Below are 26,006 nucleotides of genomic sequence, written 5' to 3'. Positions count from 1 at the left end.
CTCTTCCCCAGCCCCGCTCCTCCTTCCTCCTGCGACCCCGCCCCCTCCCCCCTCTGCCCGGCTCCTTCACGGGGCGGCGGGGCGGAGGTGCGCAGGCGCGGAGCCGAGTCCCGCTGGGCCGCAGCCGGTGGCCGGCTCGCAGTGGGCCTGTACCCGGCCCTTCACGCTCGGTTCCCCTCGCTCTGTGGAGACTGGAGGACGTCCCAGACCTCACGGAACTGTGGCGGCAGGATGGCGCAGACCGCCATGTCCGAGACTTACGGTAAATCCCGCAGGTTCATGCTTATGTGTTTGTAGGGGGTGCAGGCCTTGGGGTCCTGAAATGTTTGTGGCTGGGGTTAGGGTTCCAGAGCCGGTGTTGAGAATATCGAGATGTTGGGGCTGGACTGGGATCCTGAGAACCTCGTGGTGTCAGAGGCCAGGTGGAGATACTGAGAATCTTGGGGTGTTTAGGACTGGGCTGGGGTCCTAGTAATCGTGGAGTGCCGGTAGCTGGGATTCTGAGAATCTAGGTTTTAGGGCTAGGTGGAGATACTGAAAATCCCGGAGTATCAACTGCTGGGATCCCGAGATTCTTGGGGTGTCAAGGTCGGGCTAGAACTTGAGAGCTCCTGGATGTTTGAGGCTGGCCTGGAATCTTGAGGATCTAGGGGTGTCAGGAGCTGGGTTGGACTCTCTGGCCAGCAGATGCCCCCAGCTGTGCAGAGCGTTGTGATCCTCTCCTCCAAGGTCCTTCCTGCTTTGACCCTGGTTTCACCCTACATTATCTTCCTTGGATTATTTAAATAGCTCAAGGTTGGGGGAATCAGTTTATCATTGATTCTCCCTCTCCCCGCTGCAGCATGGAGCGCAGGGATGAGGGCTCAGGGCCACGCCTGCATTCAGTGTCTTTGGGGGCATGGCTGTGGGCCTCTCAAGGCTTGGAATTCCTTTCTTTGCATTGAGATTAAAATGAGTTTTAAATGGATGAGTGCATCTCTTTTCTGGAGACCCCTGGCCTCCCTTATACTTCCCTCCCTCCCTTCACCCTGTTATAGGTTGCATTATAGCTCTTTATAAACACATATCCTCTTTATGACCATAAGCCTTGGAGATGGAGCTCTGCTTTTTCATCTTTGTCCCAGTCGGCTCCAATGCATGTGCTGGGTGCCCCCCCCCCCCAAATCCCCAATCGAGGTAAGAATAAACTGGGACTATGCATGGTTACCAGTCCCTACCTGAGGCTTGAGACTTTGATTTGGTATGTGCTGGTTCCAGGGAGGGACTCCCATGTAAAAGCATGGTGATCATTCCGGGTTATCCCAATGTGCCCCGATTCCTTCCTGCCACAGGGTGGGGCCAGGGGCCAGCTAGGAAGGTTCTAATCATTGTAAAAAGTGCTGGGGAAACTTCCCCAAGAGTTTTCAGTCCAGCAAGGAACAGATGGTTAATTCGGCTGTGACCTTAATGGATAAACAATTAAAATCCAAGCAGCAGTTCTGAAGGAGTATGGTCTGGCCAACTGTGTGAAAAAGAGCTGTCCCAGATTGGTCAGAGAGAGGCAAGTGGACAGGCAGATCCGGGGTTCAGGTCTGGAGCATGGTTTGGGCACCTTAACTTGAGGAGAGTGAGGAGGCAGTTGAAGAACCTTAAGATTTGGACTTTGAGAGGGCGGGACCCTGGGAAGGGTCATATGAGGCACACAGCCGCCTGATTCACTGTCTCCTGGCTCCAGCACTCCTGGGGCACTGAGGCATAATGTCTGACCCTACAAACATAAGGCACTACCCATGGTTGGCTGGCTTTGTCCGGGCCACAGGTGTGATTATCTTTTCCTTCATTTCAAGGTATTTTCCAAATATGCCTTTATTTTTTAAGTTTTGTTTTGGTTTGGTTTTTGTTTGTTTTGACACAGATTCTCTCTCTCTAGTTCTGGATGACTTAGAAATCAGTGTAGCCCAGGCTGGCCTCACACTTGTGGCAATATTCCTGCCTCTGCCTCCTGAGTGCTAGGATTATAGACATGTGTCCCCATGTTCAGGTTTCTACTTTTTAATGAAGTCTGAATGTAGTCTTTCCTTTCAAGGGAGAAAACAAACAATGAATAGAAACTAGTAAGTGGAAGTCTAGCTTTAGAAAGAGGCAAGAGGGGTCTCTAGAGCTGCTGGCATGGAAGAATAGTCACCCAAAACCCAAGCAGAGGCCGTTACCTTCACTCATCCTTGACTGTGTTTACACAGTTTTGTTCCCCAAATTAAAACAACCAAGACCTCTCCTTCTGGACGTGTGCCTGTTGGCTGGCATAAGAATGTTTGCCTAACCTTTAAGTTCCGTGTGTTCGGGGCTGGTTTTCTCTCTTCTGTGAAAGGAGGTTCTGTGCAGCTTGGTGGAAATTCAATGAAAAATAGGAGCCAGTGTTTTATGGCTGCTAATGGTCTGTAGAACAGTCCCTACACCTTGCACTGGCTGAGTGGTGTCCGGCATTTTCTTGATCTGAAGTCCCTAACTCCGTGAACACTGTGCTTTAGATCACATAATGTCATAATGTAATTGGAATGTTAAACAGGTAGGCTTCTCATTGAAATGTGGTTGACCTAGTCCACTCGATTAGACTGAGACACTAGGATATTAATAAAGCATACATGTGGGTGAGTCGGTGGTGGCTTTCTAGGCATGATTAGATCCTGAGGACTCCAAACTAATCAATGAATTAATCTCTTGATATAGTCATGATCTGATGCTATTACAGCCCGTGATCAAAGGTTGGAGGTAGGACATGACTGGAAGAAACTGGGGGAATGTCCTTGGAACTCTGTCTTCCCCCTGCCTCTTCTGGTAGTCCCTTCTCTCTGCTTCCTGGCCTCTGCTGATGTGAACTGTCCTATCACATATCCCCAGCTGCGATGGGCAGACTCCTGGGAAACTGAGCCAAACAAATCCTTCCTCCCTTCCCTTCTCTCAGGCATTTTGGTCCCAGCTAACAAAAGTAACACTGACCCTCAACCTGAGTGTCCCTAACCTGAAGGGAGCTTGTCCTAGTGATTGTCAGAGACACAGCATCCTATGACTGTCTGTGTTCAGTGAGCACTAGCTGGGCCAAGGACTCATGTCAGCAGCCTGAGTTTGAAAACCCTCCTTAAGTAACTCCTGACACCAAATGGTTAGTCACAGAAATTGCTAAGCAGTGTGATGGTGGGGAAATGCCAGGGAGCTTTTAAAACTTCAAGTGCTAGGGAAGAATGGCATGGAGGAAGAATTTATGCCATGTACTATTAGAAAAATCTCCAGAGACAGAAGAATTCTGCTCATGTTGCTGGCCTCATGGTTGTTTCTATCATAGTATATTCAGTATAGTATATTCCACTTAGAAAACAACGCATAGCATTCCAGTGTCTAATAGATCAAGTTGAGATCATCAGAGTATTTTCTGCTAACTATACATCCTCATTTGTATATGTGAGGTTTGAATTGTGTCCTCAAAGTCACACTTAAGTCCTAGTTCTGGACCTGTGGATGTGACCTTATTTGGAATAGGATCTTTGCCAGTGATTATTGAAGGTGGAGTCATTCTGCTGGAGTCGTGTGCCCCAAGCTCAGTGACTGTGTCCTAATGACACCAGGGAAACATGGACACAAGGAGAGTAGGCTGTGGCCGTGAGCCTCAGGTTAGAGAGGTCCAGTACCCAGCCAACTTACCCCCAATGTAGCTGGCAACTAGGAAGAGGCAGGAAGCACCCCTTCCTGAGCCTGCAGGAGCTCAACACTGCCACACCTCACTGCAGCCTCTGGCTCTGACAGCAGATATCTGTCACAAGCCATTGGACTTGAGGCACTTTGAGGTGCAAAGCCTCAGACGCTAACTCACAGGACTTAGTTGTTATACAATGAGTCTTGAAGAAATGTAGGCTTGATAAGGCAATTTGGATTGACAAGGATATCTCAAATAAAAAAAGCAACATTTTTAAAGCCCTTTCATTCATAAAGTAAAATTAATTTCCTGTTAGGAGAATCCCCTGAATCCCCATTGCCTTAACTCACAATTGACAAAAAAATTAAAACAGTTCAAGCAGACACCAGAAAAAAGAACATTTGTTTGATTCAGTACATTTTTGATTGCCCAAGTCATAGTTTTCTTTTTCTTATTCACTGAAAACTTACTGGTGAGCATTTCAAGAAGCAAGGTCTGGGCCTGGGGTGGGAGGCATGTGCATGATCCCTGCACTTAGGATGTGGAGGCAGGAGGATCAGAAGTAGAAGGTCATTCTTTGCTATACTGTATAGAAACCAGCCTGTACTACATGTGATCCTATATCAAAAGAAAAGAAAGGAGAGAGAGAAAGGGGAGGGGGTGGTGGGGAGGAAAGCAAGCAAGCTAGGAAGATGCCTCGGAGGGTAAAGCACTCGCTTTGCAGTCGGCCTGAGCTCAGTCCTCAGAACCCACGTGAAAGTGAGAGAGCTGATTCCACAAAGTTGTCCTCTGACCTCCACATACACACACCCATTGCACACTTGCACCCTCATACAAATTTATACATACTCACAGTAATAATAATAATGTATGTGTTTTCACCTACAAAAGGGTCAGTTCCAGGGGTCTGGAGAGTCTAGCCTAAAGCTCCAGATGTAGAGGTGCTGTTGGTTCAGGAACTATGTTTGAAGTCTTTATCAGGGGTGTCCAACCTTTTCCTATTACATGATTTTGTAGTCTACAAATGTGTTGAGCAGCATTCTTAGCTATCCTGGGATGCTTGTGACCATGAGTAAAGGTCAGACATATATTAATGTAGTTGGTATGACTGTATTGTATCACAGCTTATCCAAGAACATTGGAGACATGATTCTTTGGCAGAACAAGATCAGTAGTCCTCTCATGGTCATCTGGGTGCTAAAGCCTGTGACTTCTGGTTCTGGAATGCCTCCGATTATATAGTACCAGTTCCACTATTAATTCCTAAGGATCTTATTTCTCCATACCCTCCCTAACTATTCCACCTGGGTGCCCCAGTGTGTCCCATGCCCAATCACATAATCCTCTGCCTCCCTGAGCTGCGCTCTCTGAGTCCCCGCCTGCCTTGGAGAAAACACCATTTAGACTGTTCCCCACCCTCAGCTCCTGAGTCCAGCTGTCTGCTAAGTCTCTAAGATGCCTTTCCACGGAGTTCATGTTACTGTTCTCCCTGGAAGGAGAGTTGAGTCAGGGCTGCTTGGCCAGATCCCGAATAAAGGGAGGTTCTCTTAGTTCTCATCTCAGTGACTTGGCAGGTATGGACCATCCTGGGGCTTGCTGCTGCGCATCTACACCTGATCTGCAGCCTCTGCAGGCTTCTCACGGGACCCACAGCTCCCTGGGTGTGCATGAGAGAAGGGGCCTTGAGAAAATTATGTTGGAACGCAGTATCATTGGAAAACCATGATTGAGTAAATTAAATTCTCCAAACTTTCCAAATTCTCCAAAAAGCAATTTCGTGTAAATATAAGTTTGAAAATTTCTTCTTGCTATAATAGCGGACCTTCTTTTAATGACCACGCCGGTGGGTTTTTTAAGAATTCACATGTTGGCCGGGCAGTAGTGGTACACACCTTTAATCCCACCATTTGGGAGACAGAGGCAGGTGGATCTCTGGGAGTTCGAGGCCAGCCTGGTTTACAAAGTGAGCTCTAGGCCAGCCAGAGCTGTTGCGAAACCCTATCTCAAAAAAAAATAAAAATAAAAAATAAAAAATAAAAAAAAAATCTGCATCAATTATTCTTTTCTATTTTTTTATTTTTATTTATTTTTTATTTTTTTGAGACAGTGTTTCTCTGTGTAGCTTTGAGCCTTTCCTGGAACTCACTCTGTAGCCCAGGCTGGCCTCGAACTCACAGAGATCTGCCCGGCTCTGCCTCCGAGTGCTGGGATTAAAGGCATGTACCACCACTGCCCGGCTCTCAGTTATTCTTAACAGACTTTTTTTTTTTTTTTTTTTTTTTTAAACAATTCAACATTGACCCACTGTGTAGATCAGACTGACCTCAAACTTAGAGATCCACCTGCCTCTGCCTCCTGAATGGTGGGATTAACCCAGCTCTTTTGTGTGTATGTGTATGAATATGCCACATGTTTGGGTGCCCACAGAGACCAAAAGAGGACATCTGAGCTCCTGGATCTAGCGTTATAGGCGGTTGTGAACTGGTGTTGGCATTGAACTCTGATTCTCTGGAAGGGCAGGAAATGTTCTTAACTATTGAGTCATCGCTCCAACCCTGAACATTTCTTTGAAAAGGTTCATGTTGTTTCTGGAATTTCTTCTCTCAAGCCCTCCTAAGGGGTGTGGTCAAACTGAGCTGTTTTTTTTTTGTTGTTGTTTGTTTTTTGTTTGTTTTTGAGACAGGGTTTCTCTGTGTAGTTTTGGTGCCTGTCCTGAACCTCAATCTGGACCAGGCTGGCCTTGAACTCACAGAGATCTGCCTGGCTCTGCCTCCGAGTGCTGGGATTAAAGGCATGCACCACCACCGCCCAGTGAGCTGGTAAGTTTTTATCATTCTTAGTAATTCTAGCAGAACATTGCCCAGGTAAAGATTTGGAAGCCTCTGCTGGCCTGTGCCTTAGCCCCTGTTGCTGTGGTGGAATTTCTGAGATAGGGCAGTTGTGTTTATCTGTTTGTTAAAGACTTACTTAACTTTTATGTGAATGAGTGTTTGCCCGGATGTATGTAAATATACCATGTGTGCCCAGTGCCTGCAGAGCTCAGAAGACAATTGGATGCTCTGGAGCTGGAGTTATGGTGATTGTAATATGGATCAAGCCCTCACCCGGTGTCATTGTCCCTTTTCACCTCTGGGTTGTTTTCTGTGCTTATGAAGGCTGTGTGACATTTGCTAGTCAGTGACTATAACTGTGGAATAAAATATTATAAGATGACACAGGGCACTGTTGTTCAAAGGGTAGAACTGGGTGTCATATAGTCCCAACATTTGTGAAGTAGAGGTAGGAGGGTAGCCTGGGCTATATGAAACCCTGTCTTTAAAAAAGATTTTTAAAAAAGGAACCACATTATAGCAGAGAACATAAGGCAAGTAAGCACTGTATACGTATACATTTTATTTTATTTTCTATTTATTTATTTTAAGCTTGTCTAAGAGTTCCAAGGAGCTGAGTAGCACAGCCTTTAATCCTAGCTCTCAGAGGCAGAAATAAGCAGATCCAGCCTGGTCTACACAGATTGCCACAGGCCAGCAAGGGCTGCAAAGTGAGGCCTTGTTTCAAAAAAAGAGTTCCAAAGGTAGTTTATGTTGTGAAAGACTTGGTCAATACAAGTAAGTGTGTGATGGCAGTGGATTTGACGTCTAGTAGAACGTGTGCTCCGGCGCCACTTCCAGCAGCAGCTCACAGCACTTAGCGGCTGCATCTTGTGGTTGTTCCTGCTTCTCTCCTCTGGTTTTGTGTTGTTGTTTTAAGACAGGGTTTCAGGCTGGAGAAACAGCTTAGTGGTTAAGAACACTTGCTCTCTTCCAGATGACCCAAGTTCAATTCCCAGCATGCGTATCAGGTTGCTCACAACCTGTAACTCCCCTGTTACTGTATGTGACTCCAGCTCCAGGGGGTCTAATCACCTCTGGCCTCTGCAGGCACCTGCATTCATGTGCATATACCCACACAGACATACCCGTATGATGTTCTAAAAATAAAAAATAATAGGACTCGAGAGATGGCTCAGAGGTTAAGAGCACTGGCTGCTCTTTTAGAGGTCCTTAGTTCAATTCCCAGCAACTACATGGAGGTTCACAACCATCTATAATGAAATCTGGTCCCCTCTTCTGGCCTGCAGGAATACATGGAGGCAGAACACTGTTACATAATAAATAAATCTTTAAAAATAAAAATAATAAAAGAGATAGGGTTTCATATAACCCAGGCAGGCCTCAAACTTGCTTTGTAGCCAAGGCTAGACTTGATCCTAATCCTCCTGCCTCCACCTCCTGAAACAGATTACCAGATTGAACCACTATACCTGACTCCATCTCCTCACAGGTGCAGCATCCTTTGGCATTTAAGCCTTAAGGAGTCAGTGGTATTTAGATGGGAGAAGAAAGGACACTATTCATAAAGTGCTAATAAATTATGTATGTAAGGTCTATTTTAGAGAGGCATTTATCATTTTCTTTTGAAACATAAATTTTTAATTGCACAGAAAAGCAACTGGAGGTTTAAGAACAAAGCATCCCTCCTTCATCATCGCTGTCCACATAAGTAGAGTGTGCGTTTAGCAACCCCACTGTCTCCTGGTGTACCTGCCATAGCAGTTATTAGGAGAATGCTCACAAAGTAAACACAGGTCTGAGCACAGCCCATGCATCCTTTTGCAGATCAGCTCTTGCTTATGATCAAAGCAAAAACTTCCTTTCAATACTAGAAGGTAAACTCTCGTCTTTGGGAACAGAGGGTCCAGGTGAGCTTCTGCCTTGGTCCTCTGTTACAATCCAGGGCACAGCCAGCCAAAACAGGCTTTGATGTGAATCCATTTGAGAAACAATTTTGCTCTCAGTCAGAGAAGATAAAACAAAAGGCCAAAATAAATAGAAACTTGACTTGGAGGCCTGGTTTGACTTTTTTTTTTTTTTTTGTGGTAGAAGTTAGGCATTATGTTAGTGGAGACAGAACTCTAATAAAACCTGTTCTATAGATCAAATTTCCTGGACTGACAAGATCACATGGGTACTTCACAGGGCCTGAAAATGGAGAAAAACAAGCGTCCCTGCTGAGGATCCAAATCTGAAGCCAAGGCCCTGCCAGGCCTCTGAGCCAAGTGTGGGAGGACCTGGTTCTGCAGCTGCCAGATTCAAGTGACGGTCAGATGGAAGCTGGGCAGCCAAAAGAGTAACAGGGTGACAAGCAGGGCCATAAGGGACCTGCCCAGGTACTGCTGGGCACATCTGTGCCCAGAACTCAGCCCGGAACCCCAGTGGGGTGCTCTCAGTGGAGAGCCCCTGTGCAGTTCTACTGATGTGACCAGATCTTGTTGACTCACTATGTTCCATACAGAGCGAAATCTGTCTGTAGATCCAGGGCTAACTAGAGCTAAAAGGTGGGAGTGCATAGTCTGGTACCACAGACTTCGGAGGCCTCTAAAGCACAGACACTGTCCGTCTGAACAATGTCCCGTTAGGACCCATGTTTTCTGTGTGTGCCTATGGTGGCTAGGTCACAACAGCAGGAGGTCAGACTCTCAAAGATGATGAGACCTCAAGTCTCTGCCCTCAGTGGGTCAAAGCTGACAACCGCATGAACCAGCTCCCCATAAAGGAGGAGCTGAGAGCGAGCTGATTATTCTCTGTCTAGCACGCTTATCTGCTCTTCCAGTACGCCATTGTATACCAGGAAAGTCCTTTGGGTCAGCCACACACAAGTCACGTTAGCTATTCACACTGAGTGGGGTCTCACACACCTGTAATCCCAGTACTTGGGAGGCAGAGGCAGAAGCCTAGACTGCTTATTAAGACCCTGTCTAAAATGGAAAAGCTATTCAGCTCTCTCCCTTTTTCTCTCTGTCTCTCCTCTGATTGAAATATTCTGTAAGTCATCTTGACAGATTATTTGCCCTTATTTCCTTATAGAGTTTGGCAGGCTTCATCCCTCTGTTAGCCTAATCAAATTCGACAGTCTACTCCTTAATACACCCCAACTTTGTTCCTCATTAAGGGCAGCCATTCCAATCAGACCTCTTTATCTTTAGTTCACTGTGTCCTGCGCTGGCCACTGACTTCCCGTTCTGTGCTGCTGATCCCTTAGGAAGGCACCAGACTCTGCATTCTCTAAAATACACACCCCCTTCATGCTGAGCCCTGCCAGCTCTTTAGAGTTGCTGTCATCCATGGACATTCAGGCTAGCCATCATCAGGGTCATCTGCTGAGCATCCTGCTTTGTCCTCAGCTCCTGACGTGGTGCCCGAAGCGTCTGTACAGAGGACAGGTCAGCTCCTCAGCCTCACGGCTCTGCAGGGTCATTCTGGTCATCTCTTCTGCTTCAGGTATTCAATTCCCTGACTTCACCCTGGGCATCCTCCATCCAGTTCCTATCACTGACCACATCCATCCTGACATGGAAGTTCCTGGGTCTTTGATAGGCCATGCTCTGCCTCCTTTCCAGATACCCTGCCCTCCACCCCTAGCTCCGGTGTCTTTATCTGCTGCCACTGCTTCTCTGTGCTTCTAGGCCATGTGCTTTGCAAAGTCCTGGCCCAACCCTTTATCAGACCTGCTGCGAGAGGACAGAGAGCTTTGCAGGGGGAGATGGCGGCAGATGTGCAGCTTGCTCACCCTGGCACTCTCCTGTCTGTCAGCTGTCTCCCACATCTCAAGCCATTATCGCCCTGGTAGAGCCCACCAGTAGATGAAGATACTGGCAGAGGATGTGCCCACCTGTTCCAGTCAGCACATTCATCTGTGCCTTCCCTGTTGTCTCAGAAGGAAGTCTTGCCATCCAAGATGAACCAGCCTTCTGCACAAGCTGTCCCCAGGTCTCAGTGGCTGCATCTCATCCCTTTCCCCTCCTTCTTTCCTGGTGTATCCACTGCTCTGCATCCCCTGCTAACTCTCTACATCTTCCGTCCCAGCTTCTTGGACGAGCTGCCAGTATTTCCATCCACATAGTATCACTTCATTCTTCAGCCCACTGTAGCCAGGATTCTGCCCTGCCTTAAGGGCATGGACTTCACCTTCACATGGTCAGCCCCTGTGAAGGATGCTTCCTGTGGGCTCACCTTGTTGGCTTGCAGGTGTTATCAGCTGAATCTGCCACTCAGTATCTCAAAATAGATTCTTCTTGCAACCTTTGGCATCCCTTATATGGGTCTTCGAATCCCAAGCTAAGCAGGAAAGTAAGAACCCTCTCCCCTGCAAAATGCCTCCATTCTACCTATCCAAAGCTAAGTGCCATCCACACTGAACCCTTTCTGTCAGGAAGAGGGACCCCTGGAGAGGATCCTGCAGTTCAAGGGCCTCCAACCTACTATGGTATGTGGAAATTTTAACATCAAAGTGGCTACATGAAGGGAAAACCAGGACGGTGTCATAGAACTTGTATTCAAAAGCTCTCCACTGTGAGGTTGGCAGCATGCATGAGGGTGGGTGTCCTGGAAGGAGACCACTATGTTTGTGTCTCACATACCTCTTTCCCCTTCCTTAGAGAAGTGGGCAGCATTCTTGGGAGGACCAGGATGGTGTCCCCTGAAATCTGGTGTTGATACAGACGGCAGGTGGCAAGTCCCCTCCCCCAAGGCATCCTCTCATCTTGAGGGTTGCACATCCCAGTTCTAGGTCAATTTTAAGCTAACAATCAGTTCCATAATGAGCTCAGAAGAAAACAGCAGGATCCCATGATACAGAGTGGGGACATGGTCTGAGACTGGGAACAGGCCCAGGGTTAAAGCAAGATGGAGGTCACAGACATCAGCAGCTCCACAAGCAGAGGCGCTGATACTCACCAAGCCTGAGGTCACTGGCATGGGTTGTTTGGTCATTTTGACCCGTCCCCTACTGCATACCCTGCTTCTGTGCCTTAGCTCATGGTCCAGCTGTGGGTCTACTGGGTCTGGGGAGAAGGTAAGGGCACCGAATGTCATGTCCTCTGGCAGCTGTGACTGTTTTTATTCTGTAATGCCTCCATGGAAGGGTGGCTGATGTCTCCCCACTGATTGCTGATTGCTTGATAGCTTTCCCATAATCCCATCTGACATTTATCATATGGAAAGTTAAAAGTACGCTGGTATAATGTCCCATTTTAGCATTTCTATTTTGGGATACAGACTTTTCCCTGCCTTCAAGCTAATTCCTCCCTGAAGAAACCATTACCTTGTGAGTAGAATAACCATGGGGTTTTCAAGAGGATCCAGGGAAGAAATACCCTAAGAAGAGAAATCCGTTCCACCATGATTTGGGAGGAAACAAAGGTCTCTCTCTCTCTCTCACTCACACACACACACACACACACACACACACACACACACACACACACACACTGGAAGAACCCACAGCTCAGCGCCTACCATGCTGTTACCTCACCAGCCCCTTTTCAGGTTAGCCAACTCCCCCTCTGCTCTCTCCTTTTTCTTGTTTGGTTGGTGGATGGGTGGTGTGTGGTGAGGGCTTGTTTTATTTATTATTGTTGTTGAGATAGGGTCTCACAGAGCCCTGGTTGGCGCCTACATCCTTAAACAGCTGAAGTGACTTTAGATTCCTGATTCTGTTGCATTCATCTCCCAAGGTGTTGATTACACCACGCCTGTCCCACACAGTTCTCATTACAGCGTTTTAGTGATTGCTAGGGATACAGCATTATCCACGTGCAATATGTTATCACTGGCTGTTGCCATTTTACCAGATCAAGGGGAGAACTCTTGCCTTTCTTTGTTCCTACCTTCCCTTGATTAAGATGTTATGTGTATGAGTGTCTCACCAACGTGTATGTCTGTGTGGCACATTTATGCAGTGCCCGTAGAGGCCAGAAGAGGGCATCAGATTCCCTGGAACTGGAGTTACAAAAGGTTACCTGGCACATGGGTTCTGGAAATTGAACCCTGGTCCTCTGCAAAACCAGCAAGTGCTCTTAACCTCTGAGCCATCCCTCCAGTCCCCTTTGTGTTTCCTTAACTTCGCCATTTCTCACTTACTTAAGTAATTCTAGTACGTATTTCTACAATCATGTCAGACAAGGTCGTCATTTTGTTTTTAAGGCAGCCATACATAGTTTAGAACCAAAGAGAAGGGAGGCCTGATGTACTTGCTCATAACTATGTTACCAGATTCCTAGAACTCCGGACTCTCAAAGGAAGAGGAACACCTAGGCGAGGAGCTGTTGCACCCATCGCTCTGACCTTACAGTTGGGGCACCCCATCTCCTTGAGGGAGTCTTCCTTCCTGCTGATTGCTCCACACTCTGTTCACTTTGTCCTTGTCTGTGTACACTTACCCTCTCAGCAGCTCAGTGTTATTTTTATTCTGATCATTTTTTAAAATTATTATTGCGTGTATGTGTATGATGGGCGGGGCACTTAATGTGCCACCATGCTCCCACCTTTACATGGGCTCTGGGAATTAGACTCAGGTCATCAGTCTTGCCCAGAAAGCACCTTTACCTGCTGAGCCACCTTAATGGCCCTTATTTTGAAGCAGGGTCTCACACTGTAGCCCAGGCTGGCCTTGAACTCTTAGTGGTGCTCTTGCCTCTGGCCCGCAAGCCCTGGGACCGCAGGCATGAACTACCACACCCAACTGATTGCTTTAATGTCAGTTTTATAAAATCCCTCATCACTGTTTCTTTGGGTGTTGACCCCTCTTGTACAGATGTTAGATTTCCCTCAGTCCTGTGTCTTTGGGGTTCCCCTGGTTTTTTTTGATGATGCTCTGTTGCCTGCTAGTAATTTTCCTCCAGCTTCTGCTCCGCTCCTTCTGCCTTCATTTTGTCCATCTCCTCTTTAACCTATTTTTGTTTTGTTTACTCAGCACTGGAGGCTGCACCTAGGTCTCTGCACACACCGGGCCTATGCTCTCCACCTAGTCATTAACACATGCCCAGCCCTCTTCTGCTTTTCATTATGAAACAGACTAAGTTGTCCAGGCTGGCCTTGAACTTGAAATCCTCTTGCTTCATCCTCTCAAGTAGCCAGATGGCAAGCCTGAAGCACCAGGCCCTGGGAGAACTTACATTTAATGGTTGTCTTTTTTCTCCCTAGGCAATCTAGCCTCGATTCTACCCATTCTCTCAAGCCTGCTAGTCCTTCATTTTTAACTACATTTTCATGTTCTTGGTCATCCCGATGACCCCTTACCAAGCTGCCCTTTGGCAGGTCCTAACGGCAGGGGCTGCACACATTGAGGCACTGAAGTGATTCCCATGCCCACTAGCCCCTGTTCTCTGTGTGTGAACTCTAGGAACCTCACACAAATGGGATCATCAACATTTGGCTTCTGTCACTTCTAATGTCCTCATAAGGAGTTGTTTCTTTGTGTGTTTTATAGCTTTAGGTTGTAAACATCTTCAGAGGGCCATGTGTGGGGAACCTTTGTGTCAGGGTGTGCCCTTCTGAAGTGATCTGCATCGCTTTCTGTGGCATATTATTGTTGTTTTCCTGATGCAGAGTGTATTGTCTGAAATCGTTACAGTATCAGCTCATAGTTCATTATCAGAAGGGGATGTTTGCATCCTCTTGGAGGGATGAGTGGACTTTACTAGTTGTCCCAGCACTCCAGACCTGCCCCTCCCCCAAGGCTGCACTCTGCTACTGTTCCAGAAAAGCAACATCATTCGGTTTCCCTAAATGCTTCACTATACTTAGATATGTGACCAAAGTGATTTCGAACAAGCTGTTTTCTGTGTGTAGCCTCTTACTGTCTGAGTGTCGGTGTTCTGTAGTGATTGTGCGTCTTGCCCATCCCTTCTCGGTCACCGTAGGCCGAGCTGTCACCCTTTGGCCGGGTGTGGCAACAGTGCAGTCAGCAGTTAGTTTATAAAGGACAGCTCAGCAAATCCGAGCCCGAGTCCACACTGGGCTCTGTGAGTCCAAGGTGCAGAAGCAGAGATTTGTGCTCTTCAAGCGGAGTCTTTAGTGTGCCCTGGGAGTCTCCCTTTGCCTGCCTGTCACCAGCCTTTACCTTCTCCCTCTCCCAAGGCAACAACAGACCCAACTTCAGCTCTTTTGATCTTCTCTTTATAACTTCTACAACTTTGCTTCCTAACAAAAGAGAATGTTGAATAAGGTTGAGAAATTTCAGTTCCCTTTAGCCTGGCCATCTTAACCAACTGAAATTTTGAGTATACATTTCAGTGGTATTAGAGTACAGTCATATTTCATGGGGTTGCTAGAGAGATGGCTCAGTGGTTAAGAGCACTGGCTACTCTTCCAGAGGACCTGGGTTTGATTCCTAGCACCCATATGGCAGCTCCAGTCCCAGGGGAGCTAACTCCTGGCCTGCAAAGGCACTGCGTGCACATGGTGTGTAAGTATACATGCAGGCAAAACACCCATACAATAACACAAAAATAAATACGCTCTCCACTAAAGGGCAAAGATGAAAGTGCAGTCCCATTGTGGAATACACTGGTCACCACCACCGTCTCTTGAATTCTCATAGTTCCATGCTTGTGCCCATGAAATGGCAAGTCTCCAGTTCCCCCCCAGGCCCTGGTAATCTCACTCTACTTACAGTCTACTCTGAGGACCTCACATAAATGGACTCCGTGTTTGTCACTTTATGATGGGTTTATGTCACTAGCATCCTTCAGTTCCCCAGCTAGAGCAGTTATCAGGAGCTCTTTCCTCTTTAAGGCTAAGCCCTGTTCTGATGAATGGAGATAGCATGCTTTAGGTATCTGTTCCTCCACTGATGGACACTTGAGTTGCTTCCCTGTTTTACTACTGTGAATTATGCTGGTGATAAAGTTTTGTTTTTTAATTTTATGTGTTTTGTCTGTGTGTATGTAAGTGCACTGTGGGTGTACCTGATGAGTCAGGGCCCAGAGCAGGATGTTGAATCCCCTGGCACTGGAGTTAAGGACGGCTGTAAGCTGCCATGTGGGTGCTGGGAAACCAAGCCAGGCCCTCTGCAAAAGCAGCCAGTGCTCATAACTGTTTAGTCATTTCTCCAGCCCTTATAATACCTTGTTTTTGAACCAGAGTTGAAGTTTATTAAAAGTTTTTGTTTTGTTTTGTTTTTCAAGACGGGGTTTCTCTGTGTAGCTTTGGCACCTTTCCTGGAACTCAGGCTGGCCTTGATCTCACAGTGATCCGCTTGCCTCTGTCTCCCATGCGCCAGAATTAAAGGCGTGCGCTACCATCACCCGGCTATTAAAAGCTATTTTGATATAGATTTTATACTTAATGATTAAGAGAAAGAGAAGCACTCAGGAAGTAAGTTAGACACATGCAAGAATGTGTGTGTAGGCATCTCAAAGAGGAGTGGCGTTTCCATTCATGCTTTAAAAACATACAGTGAGAAGCTGGAGTGATTGGTATTTAAATGATAGCACAATTCTAATGGCACTGTTCCATGATTTTCTTCGACCATTTGGATATCACTGGAGACCAAATAGGCTTAATTTCTGAGTGATGATTATAGTTTTTAGAAACTGGTGACAGGGTCATGTCAAAAGCCAGCAGCTGCCTCAGCTGAATGGGGGAGAGCAGAGAGTGGCTAGGATCATCAGCACTTGGTCCCATCTGGAAGAGGATGTGGTCTGGAGAGAGTTAGGAATACAGAGCATGGGTCCCAGGCAGGGTGGGGTTTGCATCAGGTCAAGATTAAGACAAGGTTAGGCAAGGCAAGTCCATTCAGAGGACAAGGAGACAATATGTGGAGCTCCCAGCTAGGCAGGACTGGAGTTCTTACTAAAGAGAAAGCAGTTGGCTGGGTGAGATGAATGCCTTCAATCCCCTCTCTCAGGTGGGCAGGCAAATCTCTGAGTTGAAGCCAACTGGTCTACAGAGCAAGGTCCAGGCCAGCTAGAGCTACATAGTAAGGCTCTATATCAAAAAAACAGGGTCAGCACTTGGGAGATGGAGGCAGGTAGATCTCTGGGAGTCTGAGGCCAGCATTATCTACATAGTGAGGTCCTGTCTCAGAGAAAGGGGGTGGGGGAGAGAGAGGGAAAGAGAAAGAAAGCAATTATAGTGCTGGGTATGATGATACACTTGTAGTGATGTACTTAGGAGAGGCAGAGGCAGGAAGATCAAGAGTTCAAGACCAGCCTCTGCTACACTGAAAGTTTGCAACCCTGACTTTCTAAAGCTACTTCATACTAATTAACAAATTCCATCTTGGAAATCTTTTATTTCAATCTTGTAAAAGGAATACCCCAAGAGCTGAAGAGATGTTGCAGAACAGTAGTTCTCAACCTGTGGGTTGCAACCCCTTTGGGGGAGGTAGTCAAATGACCCTTTCACAGAGGTCATATATCCTGTGTATCAGATTATTTATATCACGATTTATGACATTAGCAAAGTTATAGTTATGAAGTATCAATAAAAATAATTCTATTGTTGGGGTCACCACAACATGAGGAACCATAATAAAGGGTCACAGCATTAGAAAGGTTGAGAACCACTGCCTCAGAAGTTAAGACCATTCATTGGCTGCTCTTCCAGAGGAATCAAGTTTGATTCCTAGCTTCTGCATAGCAGTTTACAACCATCTGTAACTCCAGCTCCAGGGGATCTGACGCCCTCTTCAGACCTCTGCAGGTACTGCACACTCATGTTCAGTACACAGACGTACAGGCAAAATACCACTACACATAAAATAATACATTTTTTAAAGGGATATCCCAAATTAGATGACCCTGTCTGCACCGAATCAGACTCTAGACCTGCAGTCTGAACTTGGCCTTAGCTGCCTTCCAGGAACTACAGCCAAGGGATGAGAAGTGACGCATGGAGCTACCTGCCTGGGAACCCACCTCTGCAAACAGCAGAAAGGAGCAGGCTTCCATTTCTAGACTAATTTTGCTTGCAACTAAGTCTGTGTGTTTGTAGTGGCTAGCAGGGACCCATTTTATTTATTGTCACACTTAATTTTCAACCTTCAAATTTCTGAAGTTGTTGAAGGAGCAGTTTGGAAAAGCTCAGAATGTATTCGAAATATGCAAATGTGAAATGTGTAGATATGAAAACGCAAGCCAGTATGTGTTTTCACACAAGATTCAGTTACCTCTTCTATCATACCAAAACTAACACGTCACTAGATTTTATGACCATATTCTGAATGTGTTCATAGCTCCCTTTTAAGTTATTTCTTATTCTTTTTTTTTCCTTTCAGATTTCTTGTTTAAATTCTTGGTCATTGGAAATGCGGGAACCGGCAAATCTTGCTTGCTTCATCAGTTCATTGAAAAAAAATGTGAGTGACACCAGACATTTTTGTAAAGTCTGTGGGAACCCCTCAGGTTTCCGCATCTAGTGTCTGCTCCATCTCTGAAAACAACAGAGCAGCCAGGAAGGCTGTGTATCCATCCCTAACTGTCCCCAGAGCCTCAAGGACAAGCTCACTCTCTCCTTGTCACAACAGCATGCCTCCACCTGGGCTGCTGCCAAGGTCTTCCCTGCAGTGTGCCTGGGTGGGGGTGAGGGCTTCCTACCTGATCACACTTGACTCTGTCTCTGGCATAGGCTGGAGCCCTGGTTTCAGCAGCAGTCCGCTGTGTCCAGGTCCTGATGGGTGCCGGCAGGTGACAGGAGTAGCATTTGTTCTAACTCATCCCTTTGTCCCAGTTGTACTTAGAAGTGACGGAACTCTACAATAAACTCAAAGTTCTGCTGTGCAAGGCTAGAATTAATGAACGTCCGGTACCAGTAATACACATAAGAACCGGAAAAAAAATTCCTCGGACAGACCCCAAGTCAGAGCTCTATGATCAGGTTATCCTTGGGGCCCCCTCTGTTCAGTTCTTTGGAATAACTCTACTTTGACCACCTCACTGCGGAGCAAGTGTCCAGCTGGTTATCAGGCACATGCCCTACGGTGCAGCAGCCTGGTGTCAGAAGGTGGCTGGTATCAGGCTTCTCCATGGACAGTAGGGTGTCACAGGCTCAGGGCAGCCTCTTCCAGTCACTATATCATGCGTTAGGAGATGGGGGAACACTCGACTGTCTCTTTGAGAAAAGGAATCACGTGACTTACTTCAAGTCAGTGTCGTTCATCAGCTGACTGTTAGAGATGGATGGCTGAAGCTAACAGCAGCCTTTCCATCTGCAGAGCCCTTCGTATGTCCCCTGCTGTGGGGTGTCTTTCTGTATGTTGTGGATATGTGTTGCTCTGATTGGTTGATAAATAAGCTGCATTGGCCTGTGGCAAGGCAGCTTGGAGGCAGGCTGAAATCCAGGCAGACAGGAAGAGAAAGGAGAGGCAGGGAGACGCCAGCCTGCCGCCCAAGGAACAACATGCCAGCAGACCAGTAATCCATGCAACATGTGGCAAAATATAGATTAATAGAAACAGATTAGTTTAAGATATAAGAGCTAGCCAGCGTGAAGCCGAGCCATTAGGCCATACAGTTTATAAGTAACATAAGCCTCTGTGTTTACTTGTCCTGGCGGCGGCCAGATGGGCAGGACACAGGAAAACTTCTGACTACAGCCCCCTGCCCCACTTCTTTTTACTATTTTATTTTAGCCCTTCATCTTAACATTACTATTTAAATCTGTGAATTGTTACCTTCATGTTCTAAAATGTAATTATTTGCTGTTTTTCTTTTTTAGTCAAAGATGACTCAAATCATACCATAGGAGTGGAATTTGGCTCAAAAATAATAAATGTTGGTGGTAAATATGTAAAGTTACAGATATGGGACACAGCCGGACAGGAGCGATTCAGGTAGCTCTCTTAATTTACTAAGAATACTTGAACTTGGACTCAAACTATTTAGCTAGATTCCCTCACTGTGTGTGATCTCAAACCAACATGTACACTGATTTCAAAAACTCCAGCTCAGCCTGGAAGCTCTCACTGCTCAGAGAGCATTGACTGGACCCTAGATACCAAAACAAGCAAGCAAGAGATAGCACTAGATAACTAGAACCTCAGAGGTGGCAACTCGGTCAGGAGGCTGTGACGCTAAGCATCCCTGTAGCTGGTTTCAGCTTTCGTGATGTCTGTCCTTTGGTGTTTTGAGGCAGGGTCCAGCTGAGCAGTCTGGGTAGACCTCAAGCCCATGACCTTCTTGTGTCATGCTCCTGAGTGTCAGGATGACAGGTGTGTAACACCATCCTAGCTGTAGCATGCTTTTAGATGAAAATCAAGGCATTACAACAGGACAAATGGTTTTTTCCACATTACACTTCTGTGAGGAATTTTCCATATTACACTTCTATGAGGAATTTTTAAACACCCTTCACACTAACTGCTGTGACGGCTGCTATGAATCCTACAGGACAATCTTCCACAACTGACCCCAGGTCCCTGCTAATCAGGTTGTGTAGTTAGCATCTTGTAACAGTGAATGCAAGACTGTGTGTGAACATTTTAGTCATGCTTTCTGCACAGTACATTAAACCATACCCCAACAGCAGACTTTTAACTTTTTACTAAAATTGGGGATATAGTATGGTGGTACCTATAGTCCTACTTTGAAGGTTGAGGCAGGAGGATCACTTAAGTCCAGGGGATCAAGGCCAGTCTGAGCCATATAGTGTGAGGAACATAGGAGGTGCCAAAGCAAACGTTATTTTGCTAGTATTAAAAAAAAAAAAAAAAAAAAAAAAATCTACCAAGATGGCTCAGTAGGTAAAGCTGGGCAAGCCTTACAATCTGAATTCCATCCCCAGAACCTACACAAAGGTGTAAGAAGTCACTTCACAAAGTTGTTGTCTGACTGCTACGTACATGCCTAAACTTCGTACACACAATAATGTTTAAAAAAAAAAAAAAAAGCTAGCAAAGAGAAATTGGCATTACAGAAGAGAAACAGATCGTTGAGAATGTGAAGTGGACAAAAAGCCAGTCCTCATAGAGTGAGCAGTAAAGAAGGATGTTCCATGGGGCAGAGGAAATGTGGGCTGACAGCAGGAATCTAGGCCGCTTCCATCTTGGGCTTTTCTGGGGAAGAAAGGACAGAATGGCACAGGGCACCCGCAGGTGGCAGGGATGGGAGGGTTTCCCGGAGTTTGGTGCCCACATAGAGCTAAGGACATTTGGGCCACATGCAGATGCCAGAACCTCCTGTGCCTAAGCAGCTGCTCAGCAGAGCTGCCCCTCTTTGAAGAGAGTGCCCCGCTTGTCCTGGCCCTATGTTGTGGTTCACAAGGAAGCATGGTTTTTATGGGGAGAAGTAAAGGCCTTGATTGTTAGAAGCCTGTCATTCCTTCAGGTCTGTGACCAGAAGCTACTACAGAGGTGCAGCTGGGGCACTCCTTGTCTACGACATCACCAGGTAAAGTCAACTCCCCACCACAGAGGCCACTTGGTGTTCTGCGTCCCTGTGTTGGTGAGATGTGATTCACTTTGGTCTAAGAGGGAGCATGGCTGTACCCAGCACACCTCTGGGCCCTCTCCTGGGGATTCATGAAGGTCTTTTGTGTTTGTGAGCTGTTGGGGCTGAAACAAGCCTCCTGCCTCCTTGTTCTTCACACCATGTGGGACACGTTCCATGAGGTCTGCAAGGCTCTGTGAATTCTCTGAAGTGAACCAAGAGGCCGAAGATGCAGACTCAGGCTCAGATCACATGGGTTCAGATCCCAGCTCCAGCCAGTGACTTTGTGATCTCTGCAGGCCAAGACCTCCCTGTTCTGGTCTTGGTTTCCTCATCTATGAGATATGAGATGAGGGTAACATTATTGGCCCCTCAGAATGCAATGGGGGAGGGGTTTAAATCACTAATGAAATACTTGTTGCAGTTGCTCGAAGCATGTAACAGCTTAGTTCCACTCCCGAGTTGCTCTGGCTACACTTCAACCCTCCAGGCCACATCAGGCCACATCAGGCCACATGTGGCTGGTGACCACAGGATTGGCCAATGCGGGTTGCAGCGCATTCCTGTCCTTGAGAACATCTCATCAGTGCACTGACCTCAGAGTTTGCAGCATTGCCCTGGAAACATGTGATCCAGAGGAACCTGACCCAAGAGAGAATAGCACAAGGTTGTCTTTCTGAGAAGCGAGTGACATTCCTGACTCCACCCTCATTCCCCAGTGCCATGAGAGGCTCAACCTACCAGGGTGTGATATCACTTGTGCCGATCCTTAAATGTGGGAGCCAACATGCAGGTCTGAGTTGATCCTTGTTTGACAGAGCCAGGGAGCCCTGCATGTCCCTGAGCCCCAGCTCCTAGTGGTAAGAGGACGACCTTGCAGAGTCATTGTGGTGAATTCCTGTGAGTCAAGGTGCCCACAAATCTACAGGTGGCAGTGATTAGTGTTGCAAGCCAGGCACATACCTTGTACATGCTCAGGGCTCAGGTGAATTTGTGAAGTGAATGAAAAGTCCCTTTTCCCTCTGAACCCAGAGTGTCTCTGACTCATGGATTTTGTTGTAACAAAAGCTAAACGTAGCCCATGGGTCTGATGCATCACCGGGCATTTAGGTTCCCAAGTCACTTCTGAGGTGCGGTTGCCCTTGCTGAAATGTTGTGCATGGTGAGGATGACTGGAAAGAGTTGCTAGTTTTATAAAATACATGTATTATTTCCACAATCTTATGTTACACAGCCGAGAAACCTACAATGCGCTTACTAATTGGTTAACAGATGCCAGAATGCTGGCGAGTCAGAACATTGTCATCATCCTCTGCGGGAACAAGAAGGACCTGGATGCTGACCGTGAAGTCACCTTCCTTGAAGCCTCCAGGTTTGCACAAGAGAATGGCAAGTGACAGTTTCCTCTTAGAGCTTCTCACAGGGTGGGTCTGGGCACAGTGACATTTATTTGGGTTTAAAATATCGGGTGGAGTTGAGATTAAATTACCTTAGGAAATTGTGAAATCTCCACTGTCAACTGACTAGTTCAGCACAGCTCAGGATGTCTTTCGGCTGACAAAAGCTGGTGCGTGGAGGAAAGCAAGGTGTTTACCTTCTGTAAGGACTTTTAGGTCTCTGGGATATCAGCCATCTTAGGGTGGCAGAGTTTCTATGTATCTTGAAAGTTGGCAGTCATCTCACATAGAAAGGAAGCAGAACAAACACTCAGCTAGCTGGCTTCATTCTCTTACATGAAGTCCTGGCTGTCCTGGAGCTTGCTATGTAGACCAGGCTAGGTAACAAATTCATTAATGTTAAAACTACATTTCAAAATCAGCCACTGTTTATAGAGATAACAGCATTATAAACATTGAGCCAGCTGAGACTAGTATATCCTTATGTCCACATTTGGTTGGACTCAAGGACAGAAAACTGTTTTCCCAGCTTGATGGGTACTTACTAGGAAATAAACATGAGCCAGGCATGGTGCTGGCCTGTAGTCCTTGTATTTAGGAGGGAGAAGCAGAGGATTATTGAAAGCTTGAGTGAAGCTCTGTTTCAAAAGGCGGTGGGAAAAAAGTAACTGCAGTGCAGACTACATGCATCACCCCATGCAGTGTACATGGGATGAAGGTCTAGGGCAGAGGTTCTCAACCTTCCTAATGCTGCAACCCTTTAACACAGTTCTTCATGATGGGGGGGGGGGGCAACCATAACATTGTTTTTGTTGCTACTTCATAACTGTAATTTTGCTACTGCTATGAATCATAATGTAAATATCTGTGTTTTCTGATGGTCTTAGGCGACCCCTGCAAGGGTCCTTCCACCCTCAAGGTGTCACGACCCACAGATTGAAAACCGATGTTTTGGAGCTATTTAGAAAGCGGGAGCTGTTTAGTGTGGCAAGTCCTAGTAGGGACCAGAGGCCATAGCTGTGGTGCAGCTCAGCACAGAGCAGGCTTTCCACTGGAGTCAGCCCCTGCTCTGGGGATAAAGGAGGATGACTGCAAGTGGAACTTCAGGGAGAGAGTTGGCTCAGTGGCTAAGAGCCCTTGTTCTTGCAAAGGACCCAGGTTCAATTCCCAGCTCAACCCCTTCTTTGGCACCAAGTACACATGTGGTGCACAGACATACATGCAGACAAAACACTCATACACACAAATGATAAGTAATCAAGTGAGACTTCCACCCAACCTCCCCATTTAAAACTATCAATGATTAGAGAACAAAATCAGTAAAAATATCTAGGATACCCAAATGCACACATTTTCAAATTGAATGCAAATTAAAAGCCCTGGATGGGGATGGCTTTTCTTGGACAGCAGGGCTGTATCTGGCTTGGATGGACAGGGGTCCTGCTTGTGTGTGGTGCAATGCAGTGATTTATCAGCTCCATGTCTGCATTCATGATCACTTGGAGAAGAAAACTGGGGCTCTAAATCATAATAGCCAGTATGCTTACTTCACCCTGTCAGTTCAGGGGAACTGATAGTGCTCATTCTTCAGTGGACTCCCACCACTTAAAATATCAGCATCCCCGGATGTGTTGGTACCTGTGATCCCAGCACTTGGGAGACAAAAGAAGTAAGACGATCAAGAGTTCAAGACCAGCCTCAACTACGTGAATCCTTATCTTAAAAAAAAAACAAAAACAAAAAACAGACAAGAAGAATATATATTTATGTTTATAGGAATAGAGGATTTAGGTACTGGATTGAGTTTTGTCTGTCACTGTATGAGAATGCTGAGCAGTCTGTTAGCAGTTGAAAGTCACTGTCATTGGGCCACCAAGATGGCTCAGTGTACACTTGCCTCTAAGCCTGAGGACCAAGTTCCATTCCTGTGACCCACATAGCGGAAGGAAGAGAACCCACGCCTACAAAGTCTGACCGCCACATGTGCACCAGAGCACACACTCTACCAGAATGAATGAATAAATGTAATGATAAAATATTTAAAGATCACTAGCTTCTAAATGTGGGTCTGTCTCCTTTGATATCATTTTAGAGCTGATGTTCCTGGAAACGAGTGCCCTGACTGGTGAGAACGTTGAAGAGGCGTTCATGCAGTGTGCAAAGAAGATACTTAACAAAATTGCATCAGGTAACATTCTTCCCTGGCCTCATCTGTGGGTTGTGCCCTGTAGCTCAACAGTGCCCCCTGCCGGCTGTTAGGAGCAAGGCACCCTAAATAGCATGCCAGTCAGTCATACTCGCCTGAACACAGGCTCACAGATGTATTCTTGGTCCTCAGGTGAGCTGGACCCAGAGAGAATGGGCTCTGGCATCCAGTATGGAGGCGCTGCCCTAAGACAGTTACGGTCGCCACGGCGTACACAGGCCCCGAGTGCCCAGGAGTGTGGCTGCTAGGCACGCCAGCAGGACAGGTGGGTACTAGAGGCCCTGCATGCTGGACAGAAAAGAGCGGGTCTGGAACTGCGGTGGGAGAGCAGGGGAGGAGATCCACAGGGATAGTCGGAGAGCTGCCCAACAGCACTGGCCCTGCAGGAACTCCTCCCAGCCATTCAGAAGCCAAGGCAGAGCCCGGAGCCCAGAGGGAGCTGTAGCAGTTCCTTCTCCTTAAACCGTGGAGTAGACCTGGCCTAGCCGAGGCCTCCACAGGACTAGCTCTAGAACCAGCAAGCTCTCCGTTAAACTTTTTTTTTCCCCTATGTATTCCTGGCTGTCCTGGTACTTGCTCTGTAGACCAGGCTATCCTAAAACTCAGAGATCTGCCTGCCTCTGCCTCCCGAATACTGGGATGTATGTCACCACTGCCTGTCTATTATACTTTTGATAGCTCTCTCCCCCATTACCACAGTGGACGTTTTGTCAGGGCAGTTGAAGTAGCCCAGGGGGACCTACCACCTTATGGCAATCCTCCTGCTTCAGCCTCCCAAATACTGGGGTTACAAGTGTATGTTATCCTGCTCAGCTCACGGTGGCACTGTCTTCCAGTGTAAGCCGGTGTTACTGAAAGGTGAAACTGTCCTGTTGGGCTCTGAGCTGTTTTGCATTTACAACCACACAAGCATCTAATCACACTTCCCATTTCTCAGGTTCAGTGGTGGTTTCTGGAACACAGCTGCTGGAGCCTGAAGAGGCTGAAGGTTTCACTACCGTCTTTTCTACTCAGCACAGAAGTAGATCTTCATGGGGGAAACAACCGTGCACACTGGTGGACAGGACTCAGCAGCCATACTGCAAACTAACTCAGCGGACAATACCTTTAGATGCCACATGTATGCAAAGATCCCTGCCCCACATCTACCCCTTCATGTTCCGTTAAATCAAGCTTGTGCTGCACACAGCCCGGCACGTTCCTACAGCAGAGCCAGTGTGACATGATAGATCCTGCACTCAATGAAGCTTTTTTTTCTTTTCCAACTCACAGGAAATGCAGTTTGTGAATGTGAGCGTGCTCCTCTCATTGTGTTGGTTACACACATGACTCCGTATCAAAGGACTCTGGCGCTAACAGCCAGGGCATTTATTTAATCCCTCTTACCCTTTTTACACTGTGTTTCTGTGATCCACACCTGAAATGCTAAACTTACAGGACTCACTAACATCCGGAAATAAAGTGGAACCCAGTTTCTCATGCACAGTA

The 26,006-nt window shown here is 46.8% G+C and overlaps 1 protein-coding gene across 1 annotated transcript; it reads left to right on the top strand.

Annotated features, from left to right (window-relative positions):
* The first annotated feature begins 164 nt into the window (after positions 1 to 164).
* Rab4a (RAB4A, member RAS oncogene family) lies at positions 165 to 26,006 on the top strand. The gene is made up of 8 exons (XM_036188417.1): positions 165 to 262; positions 17,768 to 17,848; positions 19,207 to 19,321; positions 20,814 to 20,876; positions 22,150 to 22,304; positions 24,405 to 24,500; positions 24,651 to 24,783; positions 25,456 to 26,006. Exons 1-7 carry the CDS (start codon positions 232 to 234, stop codon positions 24,764 to 24,766), a joined length of 657 nt encoding a protein of 218 aa, XP_036044310.1. The 5' UTR covers positions 165 to 231; the 3' UTR covers positions 24,767 to 24,783; positions 25,456 to 26,006.

Source organism: Onychomys torridus, chromosome 5 (assembly GCF_903995425.1).
Source record: "Onychomys torridus chromosome 5, mOncTor1.1, whole genome shotgun sequence".
Classification (NCBI taxonomy): Eukaryota; Metazoa; Chordata; class Mammalia; order Rodentia; family Cricetidae; genus Onychomys; species Onychomys torridus.
This window is presented reverse-complemented; position numbering and strand designations above follow the sequence as displayed.